Source organism: Chironomus tepperi, unplaced genomic scaffold (genome assembly GCF_022539635.2).
Source record: "Chironomus tepperi strain 1889 unplaced genomic scaffold, CSIRO-AGI_Ctep_v1 contig_89, whole genome shotgun sequence".
NCBI classification, from domain to species: Eukaryota; Metazoa; Arthropoda; class Insecta; order Diptera; family Chironomidae; genus Chironomus; species Chironomus tepperi.
In genome coordinates, this window is record NW_027226211.1 from 1,653,960 (window position 1) to 1,666,007 (window position 12,048).

The following is a 12,048-nucleotide window of genomic DNA, read 5'->3' on the forward strand; positions in this document are numbered from 1 at the left end:
GCCATATACTTATTCCACCTCGGAGTGCGTTCAAAAATTTAATTCCTAATTTTCATGCATTTTAATATTTATTTACATACATTAATTAATTACAGTAAACATTTCATCAATTATCTACCTGAATTTCATTAATAAAATTGTCAATAAGCATTTCCACAATAAATTTGAATAAAAATCATAAAATTGAATAATTTTTATAGTAAACATTGCATTTAACGGTTTTTTAAAATTCAAATTTCTCATTTTTAATTCAGTTGTATTGAAAAACGCGTTAAAGATGAGCGTTTCAACTTTAAAACAGATTTTTGATCAAAAATTAGTCGAAACAGGTAATCTACAGGCAATAAAGTATTATCAATTGATAATATTTTGTGCTATTTGTATATTTTCATTGATAAATGCTAGAAATTGCCTGTTAAAAGGCTTAAAAATGTAAAAACATATTTTGTCTGTTTTTTCTGATTTTTCTTTTCTTTCTGTTTCGTATTTTCTGTGCTTGTTTAGAAACGGCAACAACAACAACAACAACAACAGCTAGTGCAACAACAATATTAACAAACTCGCCGACGAAATCAAAACTTTTAGTTGCAAACGTTCAGCAGAACAGTACACATGAAAAAATCGTGGTTAATAATAGTAATAGCTGTAATAATGCGTCGCGCTTGAAAAATAATCAACAGCCACAAAGTTTTAATAAAAAATCATTTGATAAAGACAGTAATAGAAATTCAGCAGTTAGTTCCGCGCATAATAATAATAAAATTGAGGACAATTGGGTGAGTCATCATCGACCGCATAACAAAATGGTTGCAAAACAGGAAATTGCAATAGAACCAGATGTGCAGGCTGAGAATGAGGAAGATTTTAAATATGGTCCCGGTTTTGTTAGTAAATTAAAGTGCAAATATTTAAGTTTGACACTACGACAAACGTCGGCAAATAAACAACGACCATCTATACTCGATTTGAGACGTTCGACAAGTCTAAATAATTTACTTGATGAAAATGAAGATGATGATGATGATATTGAACAACTTGACGAAGTGACAGACATCAAATTACATGATAAAAATTGCATTAGCAATGATAAAGTATATCATGAGAACTTAAAAAACAACAATCGTAATGGTATAGACAGTCATAAAACAATGACCAATTCATATCCAATACCCGATGCGCCACAACATCAACACATTCGCTCGAGTCGTTCAATCGATAAAAATTTAAATTTAAAACGTGCACGATCAGTTGAAGCAATTTTACGTTACGATCATTCATCCTGGGAGCGTGACATGCAAAAGGATCAATTAATTTACCGTCAAGAGCAACAACAATTTCGTCATAGTATTGATAGTGATAATAGTGACGTTAAAATTAAGTCTCATGATGTTACAATTGAAGATAAAATTAATAATGCACGTGAACGTACATATAACATGCCACCAAAACGTTTAACATCACTTATTGATGATGGGGAAAGGCCTCCCGCTGGCATATGCAAACAAACGATGAGAATTTTTGAGGCTTCCGCACATAAGAAACGTAATTCAGCAACACGACCGATCGGTCAAGAGATTGCAAGTAAAATGGCCATTTTTAAGTGTCAGGAGAAGCCAGCAATAAGTGCGAAAAAACCAAATATTGTACCCCGTACATCTAGTCCGAAGCCAATTAATCATTATAATCAAGTCAGTAACAATACCAGCAGTAGCAGTATCAATAGTAATAACTGTAATAATAGTAATAATCATAATAATGCAATGAATAATAGTGAGAAATATGCTAAATTTACAAAAGAAAAGACAGTGCTGCCGAAACTTGACATAAATATAATCAAGAATAATTTAGAGACAAAATCATCGTCTCCAAATAGTGGTAGTTGGTCACCAGCTGATAATAAGGAATCATATCGTATGCGTAATGATTATTCACCCGTTAATTCCGATTCATCAATATCATCAAGCTCCAATATCATGTCACCATATCGGAACTCAATGTCACCGCCATTTATCAATGAAGGATCATATAAGAAAATATCTGGATCAAATGATCCAACATCACCAATTATATCCTCATTATCAAATAAATTGAGTAATTTACATATGGATGTAACAACGTCAACACCAAAATCATTTAAAAACAATAATCTACTTAAAACCATCGATGATTCAGATATTGATGTGAATGTTGATAAGATTGAGTTGATAAGTGATAACAAAATTAAAAATAATGTGATTGTCGAACTTAAAGGTAGTGAATTGAAAAGTTTAAATGACGATATAAGTTCAGTGACAAAAGTTATAACCAATAATAATAATTTGTCGGGTGTCGTTGCCACTACAGCATCAACAAAAGTGAATTATGAGAAAAATATAACTGAAAATTCTAGTGATGTGGTTAATAATGGTGAATTAAAGACAATTAAGGATAATTTTGTGATTACAAAACCAACAACAAAGCCACCTCCACCACCACCACCAGTACCGGCTCGAAATATTACGGCAATGACAAAAAATAACATAAATAATAATAATAATAATAATAATAATGATAAAAGTTCCTTAAACAGTGATAGTGAGTCATCATCATCATCATTATCATCATCAAATTCAAATACACAAACGACAAAATGGGCAGTTAAGAAGAAGTCATGGTCATCACAAGGCGATGATCAATCATCAAATTCAATTGTATTTAATTTTAGTGATAGAAAAGACGTTCCCGATTATATTGAACATGACGGTCTCATTCTCAGACGTAAGCGTGAATTGCCGAAGGTGAGTTATGTAATATTTAATTGATTTTTTGTACTTTTTTTTGTATGTGTTCCCTTCACAATTGTCTGTTACATTTTTTTTTGTTGTTATCGTGCGGCGATTACGGTAAATCATGGATGCATTGAAATCTCTTACTTCTCATATTACTAATGAATACTGCACACACACTTTTCGTGATTTAATCACATTCATGAAAGACTTTTTTAGCGTATTTTTGAAGATAAGGTAGCTTAATAATACACTTGGTCTGGTTGGTTGGGTGCTGATGAAATCTTCAGTTAATCAGGAATCGTAGGGAGCTCAAATAAGCTTTGTTAGATCAGTTAAGAGACCTAGCCAGAGGTTATTACAACTTAACTATGGATTTAAATAATTTCGATGCGATGATCATGTAGATTTTGATTTTTTGTTGATCTTATGGCTTAAAAGACAATGGTTTTTGTCGTGATGTCCCAATGGACGTTATGTTTTAGCCAATTCTGCACGCTGTATCATGCATGGGTATATCAGTGCAACGTCCTTAGCCACAATTTGTGTGTCGCAAATCACATAAACCGAGATGAAATGACAAGAACTTCGAAAAAGTAGCCAAATTCCAATAGAATTTCTCCGGGATCAAACCCGGGACCTTTGAGGTCGATTTTCCGACTTCTTAACAATTAGAACATTGTTGCACTAAATTTGATAATTAATAGCTACGTTAGGGCATTCTGCAGCTTATGATTGCTTATTGAATGAGTATGCGCCAGACATCTACACTCAATAGATCTGCAGTTTATAGTGGAATCAGAACTAATCCTCCGATGACGCTATTATCAACTTATCGTCTCTAGGCTTCGAATGGAGGATGTGAACCGCGTTTCCACTGCGTATGATTCGAAAAAGAACAAATGGAAAAGTTCCTTTGTCGAGTATCGAACCCATGACCGCTTGGTCGGTACAACAATAATTAGGTAATATAATCAATAATATAATCAAGCTTTTTCAAAAATTTCGAATGAATTCTCATCAATTCCTGATCGCTTTTTCAAAAATGCGCTTAAGTCACTCAGTAAAAACGAGTACATTTTTTTAATTTTTATTTCATACATCGTTAGATGGTTAAAGAAAGAATTTAAGAGAGTAGTGATGAAGAATAAGAAACTGTGCCTTGAAATGGAGAATAAAAAGAAAATTCTTTATTTTTTAATACTTATTCTTACTGCTGCTGCTGTTGCGATTTCCCGTTACGTACATTTCTATAACTTTTATTATTATATATAATATTAATGTATGTATTTGAAGTAATATTACTTAAAAAAAGGCATATTTAATAAGACAATATTGGAAGTAAAAGGAAGACGAGCAGAAATATGAAAATATTCAAATAGATTTCAATACTTTACAATATATCTTATTTAATAGATTCCATTACTTAAATATGTGTACTGTAAATAATATTTTTGTGCCTGATGCAGACCCACACTTAACTTATTTTATGAACCAATTCTTGTTGAATTTGTGCGGTTTGTTTTTGTTCATTTTGAACTGGATAATAAGCCAGTTAATTAAGTGATTGATTGAATTAAATTACTGATTTTCTGGTTGGTTAGGCTATATTTGTTTTTTTTTCTGGGTAGTTAGTGTGATTTATAATTTGATTAACTGGCATTGCTAATGGTCAATGATCTTGATTTGTGGTTTAAACATGTGTTTTAGGGATATGTTGGGTTTCTGTGATAAAATCAATGAATTTCTAGGAATTTTAGTTAAATACTAAATTTATTGGTCTTAAACATCCATAACTGTGATTCATAGCCTTTCTTTGTTGACGTCTGATGCTGCTTCTATCGCTGATTGCCCTTTTACAATCACTAATACCAAATGCTAAACTGGAATTAAACATACACTAGCAATAAAGATGTTTTAGCAAATTTAGTCGCAGAAGATTGCAATTTTGCTACCTGTTTGTCTTTATTTGCCTATTTCTAGATAAATAATCAAGTTTTTATAAGATTTATAGTCCACTTTTTGATACTCTAGCCGTGTTTCTATGAATATGACTTTTGGGATCAAATCCCTTCCAAGAATAAATCTCTATAAATGCAGTCAAATAATTCCGAATTTCTAAATTTGAATTTTTTATGAATAAATTTCCAAGCTTGAAATAGCCTTGACATTTAGGTTGATACCATTGGATTCCGGATTCAGAACTGATGACTTATCTAGATGCCGAACAGCACAAATTCGGTAGCTTACTTACTTACTGGAACCATGCTTCGATAAAGAGCCTGAGTTTCTACAAAACGCCTCCCATCTGACTCTATTGCTGGTCTTATCACAAAGTTTGCACACATTTTACGTCTTTGGATCTAAGTGACATTTTCGGTTACTTACTTCCTTCATTGGCTTAGGCGCACGGTAGGCTTCTATATTTCAAAACCTTCTGCCAGTTCGGGATATTAAGGACTCTTGCGTCCATTTCAACACATGCAATCCAGGAAGACATTTTCGGTTACTCGATCAAAAATCTAGCACCAAGCCTATATGACTCTGACTTGGTGCCTGACTCAATTTGAATTCGGTATCATGCCAGAGCTACTCCAGCTTGTCGCTGGAAATTGAATCGATTAACCAACTTGTGCTATTCGGACTTGAGTCTGGGTAGCATCGTGTGTCTTCCGGATTGAATTATTCAAACTAGAATCAACTTAATAGTTCAATTTTCCTTTAATATTTCATATTGTTTCATACAATAACAAGAATCGATTTTAATTCTTTGAAAGTATTACGAACCTTGGACTTAATACGTAGATGATTGATAAAAAATATGATTAAATTTCCAGATAACTGGTTGACTAAGCGATTGACAAAGTGTCTGACTCACCTGTCTAGCTATTAAAAAATTCTTAATTTGAACTTTTAATTAATTATCATCATAAATTGTGCTAACTATCTTGATAATTTAATAATTGCTCAATTATTTATTTATAAGAAAATAAGTGAGAGTCACAGACGATTCCTTTGAGAAATTGACGACCTTAATAAGTGTCCAATTCTCATGTCGGTAGGTCAGTTACAGCCGCGATTGAATGTCTGCCGAAAATATTCCCATTATTAAAAATATTTTTTGGTACAGGCACATAATATTATACAGCACATAATTCATTCAAATATAGGTCAAACATTTAATTTTTTAAAAATATTTCATCATTTTTCAACCACAGTCAATTACACTGATTGTGTACGGAAATGCGCCTCGTTCACAACATTCATTTACATTCCTAAATGTGCTAATTCTCTTCTTCTTATTCTTCTTTTTTAAATATTCTCGAGCAATAAATAATAAGAAATAGAAAGAAAAGAGCTCTAGTCCAGTAAAATGAACGGTATTTATTAAGTTGAGAGAAATACATGAAGTACATATTGAATAAGAAGCAAGAATATTAAATATTTCATGTCTCGACTGAAAGCGAGAACTTTTTTTTTTTGCTTCTCTCTCTCTGTTCCCCTCCTGAAAAGTTATTTCATACAAGCATGGTCGTCACATGTTGCCAGATTTGCTTCCGTTAGAATTTTTTGTACTTGATATTGCTTGGATGTATTTTGATATGATGTATCAAATGTTTTGGAATGGCTTAGTATGAAGCTGATATGGTAGGACTTCAAAAACGAAGAGTCTCTACAGGAGTCTGGATTCTAGTGATGTCCAGATTTTAATGGATGCGTCTCCACTGGTGGCTGAATTTTAGTGGCGTCTGAAGTTCAATCGATTCTTCTTCTTGGACTTTTAGAATCCGGACTCCCAAAATTCTGTCAACTTTGATCTGAAGCAAAGATTAGAAACTATAGTTATTGCAGTTTAAGACAGCATTGTCCAAACTGTGTGCCGCTGGACCAACTGTATTCCGACGAAATTTCGATCGTGGTTTACTACCAAGATTTAGACAACATTGATCTAAGCAGTAAAGTGCCTTGTTGGTGGAATTAGTACGATACTTGTCTCAAATTTGATGTGGTAACTCGAGTATCGTCGGTTCGAATCCTAGCATTCATAAATTTGTTCTTTTTCGGAAATTTGGATATTTCGATGCTTAATGTACAAAATCAAGCTTAACTTTGAGCTCTGGTCAAAGTTGTATCAAGATACGAGTCAGATACTAGAATTAAAGCGAAAGACAAAGGAAAAAGAGCTTCTAGATTACCTAATAATTAGAATATTGACACAATGGACTTGATAATATTACATTATGTCTAGTGTTATCTAAACTGTGTTTTGTAACACACTAGTGTGCATCTAAAATTCCATAAACCGCGTAACATGTTTAGTTTGGATCATGACTTACTGATAGACTACATGGTGTAGATACACTACATGGTGTGTCATGGCACAAACAAGTTTGAACAATACTGATTCAGTCGCTCAAAATGAGACTGTAAACTTGATCTACCTCACCCAATGAAGGAGGTCTGCTGCATTTAGATGGTGCATATTGAGGATTTTGAAGAGTTCTTGACGTTGGACCTACGGATTATTTGGGATTCGTGACTGATCTTAAATGACGCATACAGTTGGCTCTAACGCTGGCTTCCGTATGCTATCTGTGATATTTTAAAATTTGCAAATTTAGATTTAAAGGCCTTAAATGAGACCTTAAGATTAGGCTTCACATAAATATGAACAATACAGCCCCAAATATTTCAATATCCACTAGACATCATTCTCAATCAATCCCCGATATAAAGTAAAGAATCAAAAAAATCGATATTGATAAGAGCTTAGTATCAGAACTGGAAACAAAAATATACATACATGAATGAATTGAATGTGTTGAACATTAAATGTGTGTATGCTCTTATTGATAACAGCACCATTACATCGCCAAACAACTTTGTTTTTGTTGTTGCTGCTGATGATGATTCAGATCATAATATATGGACGGTCATTAAGTCCTTATTTTTTCTAATTATTGTCGATGCTCTGTTTCTGTTAGAAATGTATTAAAACGGGATCGCATTAAAAATTTATGTCTTTTTTGCTCATTTATTAATAATGCTTAAATATCTGAGAAATTGGGTGATGATTACTCTTTTACCCTCAAAAAACAGAATTGATGATAATAACATGAATTATTAAAAGTCATGAGCATGTATGCTGCATGAAAGTAAATAAAATTCGACACAAAAGAAGTAGGTAACATCGAATTTCACTGTCGCATACTTGCACTATTGTCAATTTTCTCTTTTTAGCGGATTTGTTTTGAAATAAAAATTGAGTTGTTTATGTTTTTTGTTGTTGTAATTTGATGGAGTTTGAAGAGTAGTTAGATAATTTGAGTCTGGATGTTACTTGTATTGATACTGTAGAGAAAGTGAAAATTATGATTCTTTTTTATTGTTGTAAAATTGGGGTCTGGTATTGTGTGGAAAAATGTTTTATTTGTGATATTTATTACAAAGGGCTAATTGGACGGCCATACTAAATATTGACTAAAGCTCCATGTCGAGTAAATTTTAATTTTTCATGCAAATTTGAAGATAAGTTGGAAATTAATTTAAATGAACCTTTAGCTATTTAGATCAATAAGATCCAGAGATGTACTAAGGCGTTTCTCGTTATTTGACCATTAATAATTCACCAGGCCATCGCAGTCAGTAGATCTACAGTTTACAATAATATTAAAATCACTCCAATCAACAAAACAATGAAGTCAAATTAAATGGAGTCAAACGATTGTCGTCCTCAGATGGCGAATTCTAAAAAAATTGCTCTGGAGCTCTGCTGTCGAGTTTCCATGTAGTCAAAATGTTTGATATGTATTACACTAATGTTAGGAGGAATATCTTGGAATATTAGAGTAATTCCTAATTTCTAGCAGTTTAGGACTTTTTCAAAGCAGTTAAAACCCTTAAACATTTCTGTTAATTGGCTTATTTAGCAAGAATGGGTGACTGAGGGTTAAAAACCATTCTATCCTTCTTGAAGAATTCATTGAGGGAATTCATCAATTTCATAGGGTTTCTGAACTCATTTTATTTCAAATTATCAGATTGTTTATAATTTTAGTTTACATTTGTCATAGATAATATTTGACATTCAATATCTTGACAGGTCGAAAACTAAATTTAATGGAAAATTTTCAAAGTTATAAATAAATATAACAATTGATGACTATAGGAGACTGAATCTACTCACTGAAAGGGAATATAAGAAGCTTTATATTCACAAGAATCAAAAATCGTGAATTTCGAAACAATTTTTTTTTATTATTTTTCAAAATTGAATTAAAATTTAATTTTTCACAATCAAAATTACAAAACGCCGGTCGATTTATTTACGATTTGTTTTATTTCTTGAATAATTTCAAAAAATATTTTCTTTTCTATTGACCAACATTTCAATTGAAAACAAAATGATGATTTCCGACGATGATTACTTAACCTTTTCGGTCATGATTAGACTTTATGTTTCCACAAATGTTTCAAAATAGTAAAGGAATTGCAATGAAATATTTTTATTGGTTTAAAGAGCGAAATTCACCTTGAAGCTTTAATTTTGTTTTTATGTCCAACAATTCAGTCGAAAATCCGAAAGATTTTTTTATCAATCACATTAAATTCTTCAAGAATTCTAAATGAATCCAATCAGCACAGCGACTATCTCAACATTAATTTATTCATTCCTTTTTATCCGATCGCAATTTTAAGCGTGTGCGCTTTATAGAAAAGTCATAAAGTAGTAAAAATTGATGATCAATTGCTCCTACTGACTCATAAAATATTGCTTCAAAGCTTCTCTTTTTGCTGCTTGTCGTATCTACATTTTCCATCATTTTCTCATTCATAGTAAATTAGATAATTCAATGCGTTATCAGACCTTAGAAATCTTAAATCGATTTTTTTTGTGTTCATTCGTTCTCTTCGTCTATTTATTGCTATAGAAATTTTTTTTTTGACATTAGCCCTGAAATTGAAACGCGGATGGAAACAACAACAGCGAAAAAAAAATTGTCGAAATAAAATGAAGAAAAACGTTTTCTTTTTATTTCAACTATGGTAGTTTTGTTTGGGATTTTTTACAAAAGAAAGTGATAATGTTGGTGGTTTGTCTGTCTGTACTCTGGTATCCAAATAGTACAAATTGGTTCATCGATCAACAATCTGGATCTAAACTGGCGTGATTCTATCCTAGTGCCATATTTGATTTGATTTAACACCATTTTAGAGTCACCCCGACCTCAGACTTGCAGATTGGCTAATCGATTTGTTCTATTCTGGTTAAGAAACAAAAAAGGCCGTCTTGGCATTGTCAAATTTTTTTTGTCAATTTGACGATTTGCCGTCCAAAACCAAGAGTTCTTGATACTGGCACCAATTCTTCTCGGTCTGACTCTTGACAGTTCTCAAAAAATATCGAGACACGTGAGTAACTTCTCTTGTAGACTCAGTCCTGGAAACGTTCTTGGCCACGATTTTGGTGTCAAGAATTTGTCAAAGCCAAAACTTTGGGAGTCTCAATTTTAGTCTCAGTTTGGATGTTAGTCTCAGTCTCGATTTCGAAGATTTACCAAAAACGAGCCTCCAACAGAAACCTGCTTTGTTGTCTCAATTCCGTTATCGGTCTTGGTTGAGATCTCGAGAATTTCTCGAAACTGAGACTTTGGGAAACTCTAATGTCTTCGGTAGACATTCGGCATTGTGTCATCGTTTAGTTTATCCTCACATCTATCCGTTTTCAATGTCAATTTTAAATTGAGAAACTAGAGTCACTAATAAAGATGGGTTTTTAAGAGTCAGTATGAAGGCTGGCTGGCTAACTTGTGATTCTTCGAAAATTTTCCTAAATGACCTAATAAGAACCTGATATTTCTGTAACATTCCGAAATGTTTTTTTATCAATTTACTTATTTGTTCATACGCATGGTTGTCATGCAAGTAATACATTTTGCTGTCACGTGTCTAAATAATGATGACACGCTAATGTCAATGACATGACAAATCAGATATACACATCAATCAGTTGACAGAACAACACTATTTTGTTATCTTCGCTGGAAAGCAGACAGAGAGCAAATAAAATCGACTTGAATCTGGTCTGAGACCGAATTTCATCGAATCTGGCATGGGGTCATGGTGGTCTGGGACGGATTATTAGCATTTTCCATACAATTGCATTTGAATTACAGACAAAAATGCCATTTCAGTCTAAAATGCGCCTTGATCTTCATCACTTTCAACTATTCACATCCATACTCAGTTTATTTTGAATTTGAATAATCCACGATACAAAACAATGCTCAAGTAATGTTCAAGCATTTTCAATTTTTAACGAGGAAATGCTCGATAAAAAGAAATTATATGCTTCTTTTCATAAAACTTACTGTAAATTTTTTTCTGAATTAAAATGAAGTTCTTTATGTTGATAATGAAGCACTTCTATTATTTTTCGGAGCCGATTTCATACTTTAAGTACTAACTATTTCATGACTTGTGAAAGGGAAACATATCATTATTATCAATTTATAATTTTAAGCTCCAAAATCCAAATAATTTCATATTCTTTGTATTTGTAATTTTTTTGTTTCAGCCAAATGAATCTGGTTTCGTGCTATTGGGTGATCTAACGCTAGATTCATCAACAGATCCAGAAGATCAATATCATATGGTAAACTATTTGATTATTAACTCATAAATTACAGACTAACTAACTAACAATTTGCATGAAAAATGGAATTTTTTGGAACATATTAACAGACATGGAGAAGTCAGTGTGTTTTTTTGAACTGTAACATGTTGTGTACTGTTTTGTGATACTTACATACTTCGTGTGGGTCCTTATGTGTTTTTGGCTTGTTTTTGTTGTTATGAGAATGTTGACCTCAAAATACATAAATGAGGAATTTGAGGCAATTAATTTTCTTTTGAACATGACTTTTGAGAGACATTTTGGGTTTTGGAATTGAGGACTGTGTGTCTGGTGTAGTTTGTTAAGGTAGAGCAGTTTTATTGGAATTGGCAGGAATTTTTTGAATTTTTTTGAGATTTTTGGGATTTTATCGAGATTTTTGGGATTTTATCGAGATTTTATTGAGATTCTTGGGATCGAGACGGAGAACGAGATTGGAATCGCGACTTATAGTTGATTCTTCGAAGTTTCGGTGTCGACAAATCTCAATACCATAAGCTAACGACCAAGGCTCTTCAAATCATGTCCTCGTTCTTGAAATTCCTCAGTATTGACAGAAATTTGTCTGATTCATTCAATTCCTCAACATCAAAAACCCAAACAGTT

At 32.5% G+C, this 12,048-nt stretch overlaps 1 protein-coding gene across 3 annotated transcripts in view; it reads left to right on the top strand.

Moving 5' to 3' along the window:
* Positions 1-266: 266 nt before the first annotated feature.
* The window catches only part of bif (protein phosphatase 1-binding protein bifocal), a 33,148-nt gene continuing 21,366 nt past the window's right edge, over positions 267-12,048 (top strand). For 2 of the 3 annotated variants that reach the window (XM_070635469.1, XM_070635471.1), the window contains exons 1-3: positions 267-329; positions 505-2,777; positions 11,344-11,421. In XM_070635469.1, the coding sequence (XP_070491570.1) occupies positions 278-329; positions 505-2,777; positions 11,344-11,421 (2,403 nt within the window). In that variant the 5' untranslated portion in view covers positions 267-277. The remainder of the gene's footprint in view (positions 330-504; positions 2,778-11,343; positions 11,422-12,048) is intronic. The other variant, XM_070635470.1, reaches the window with a different exon arrangement.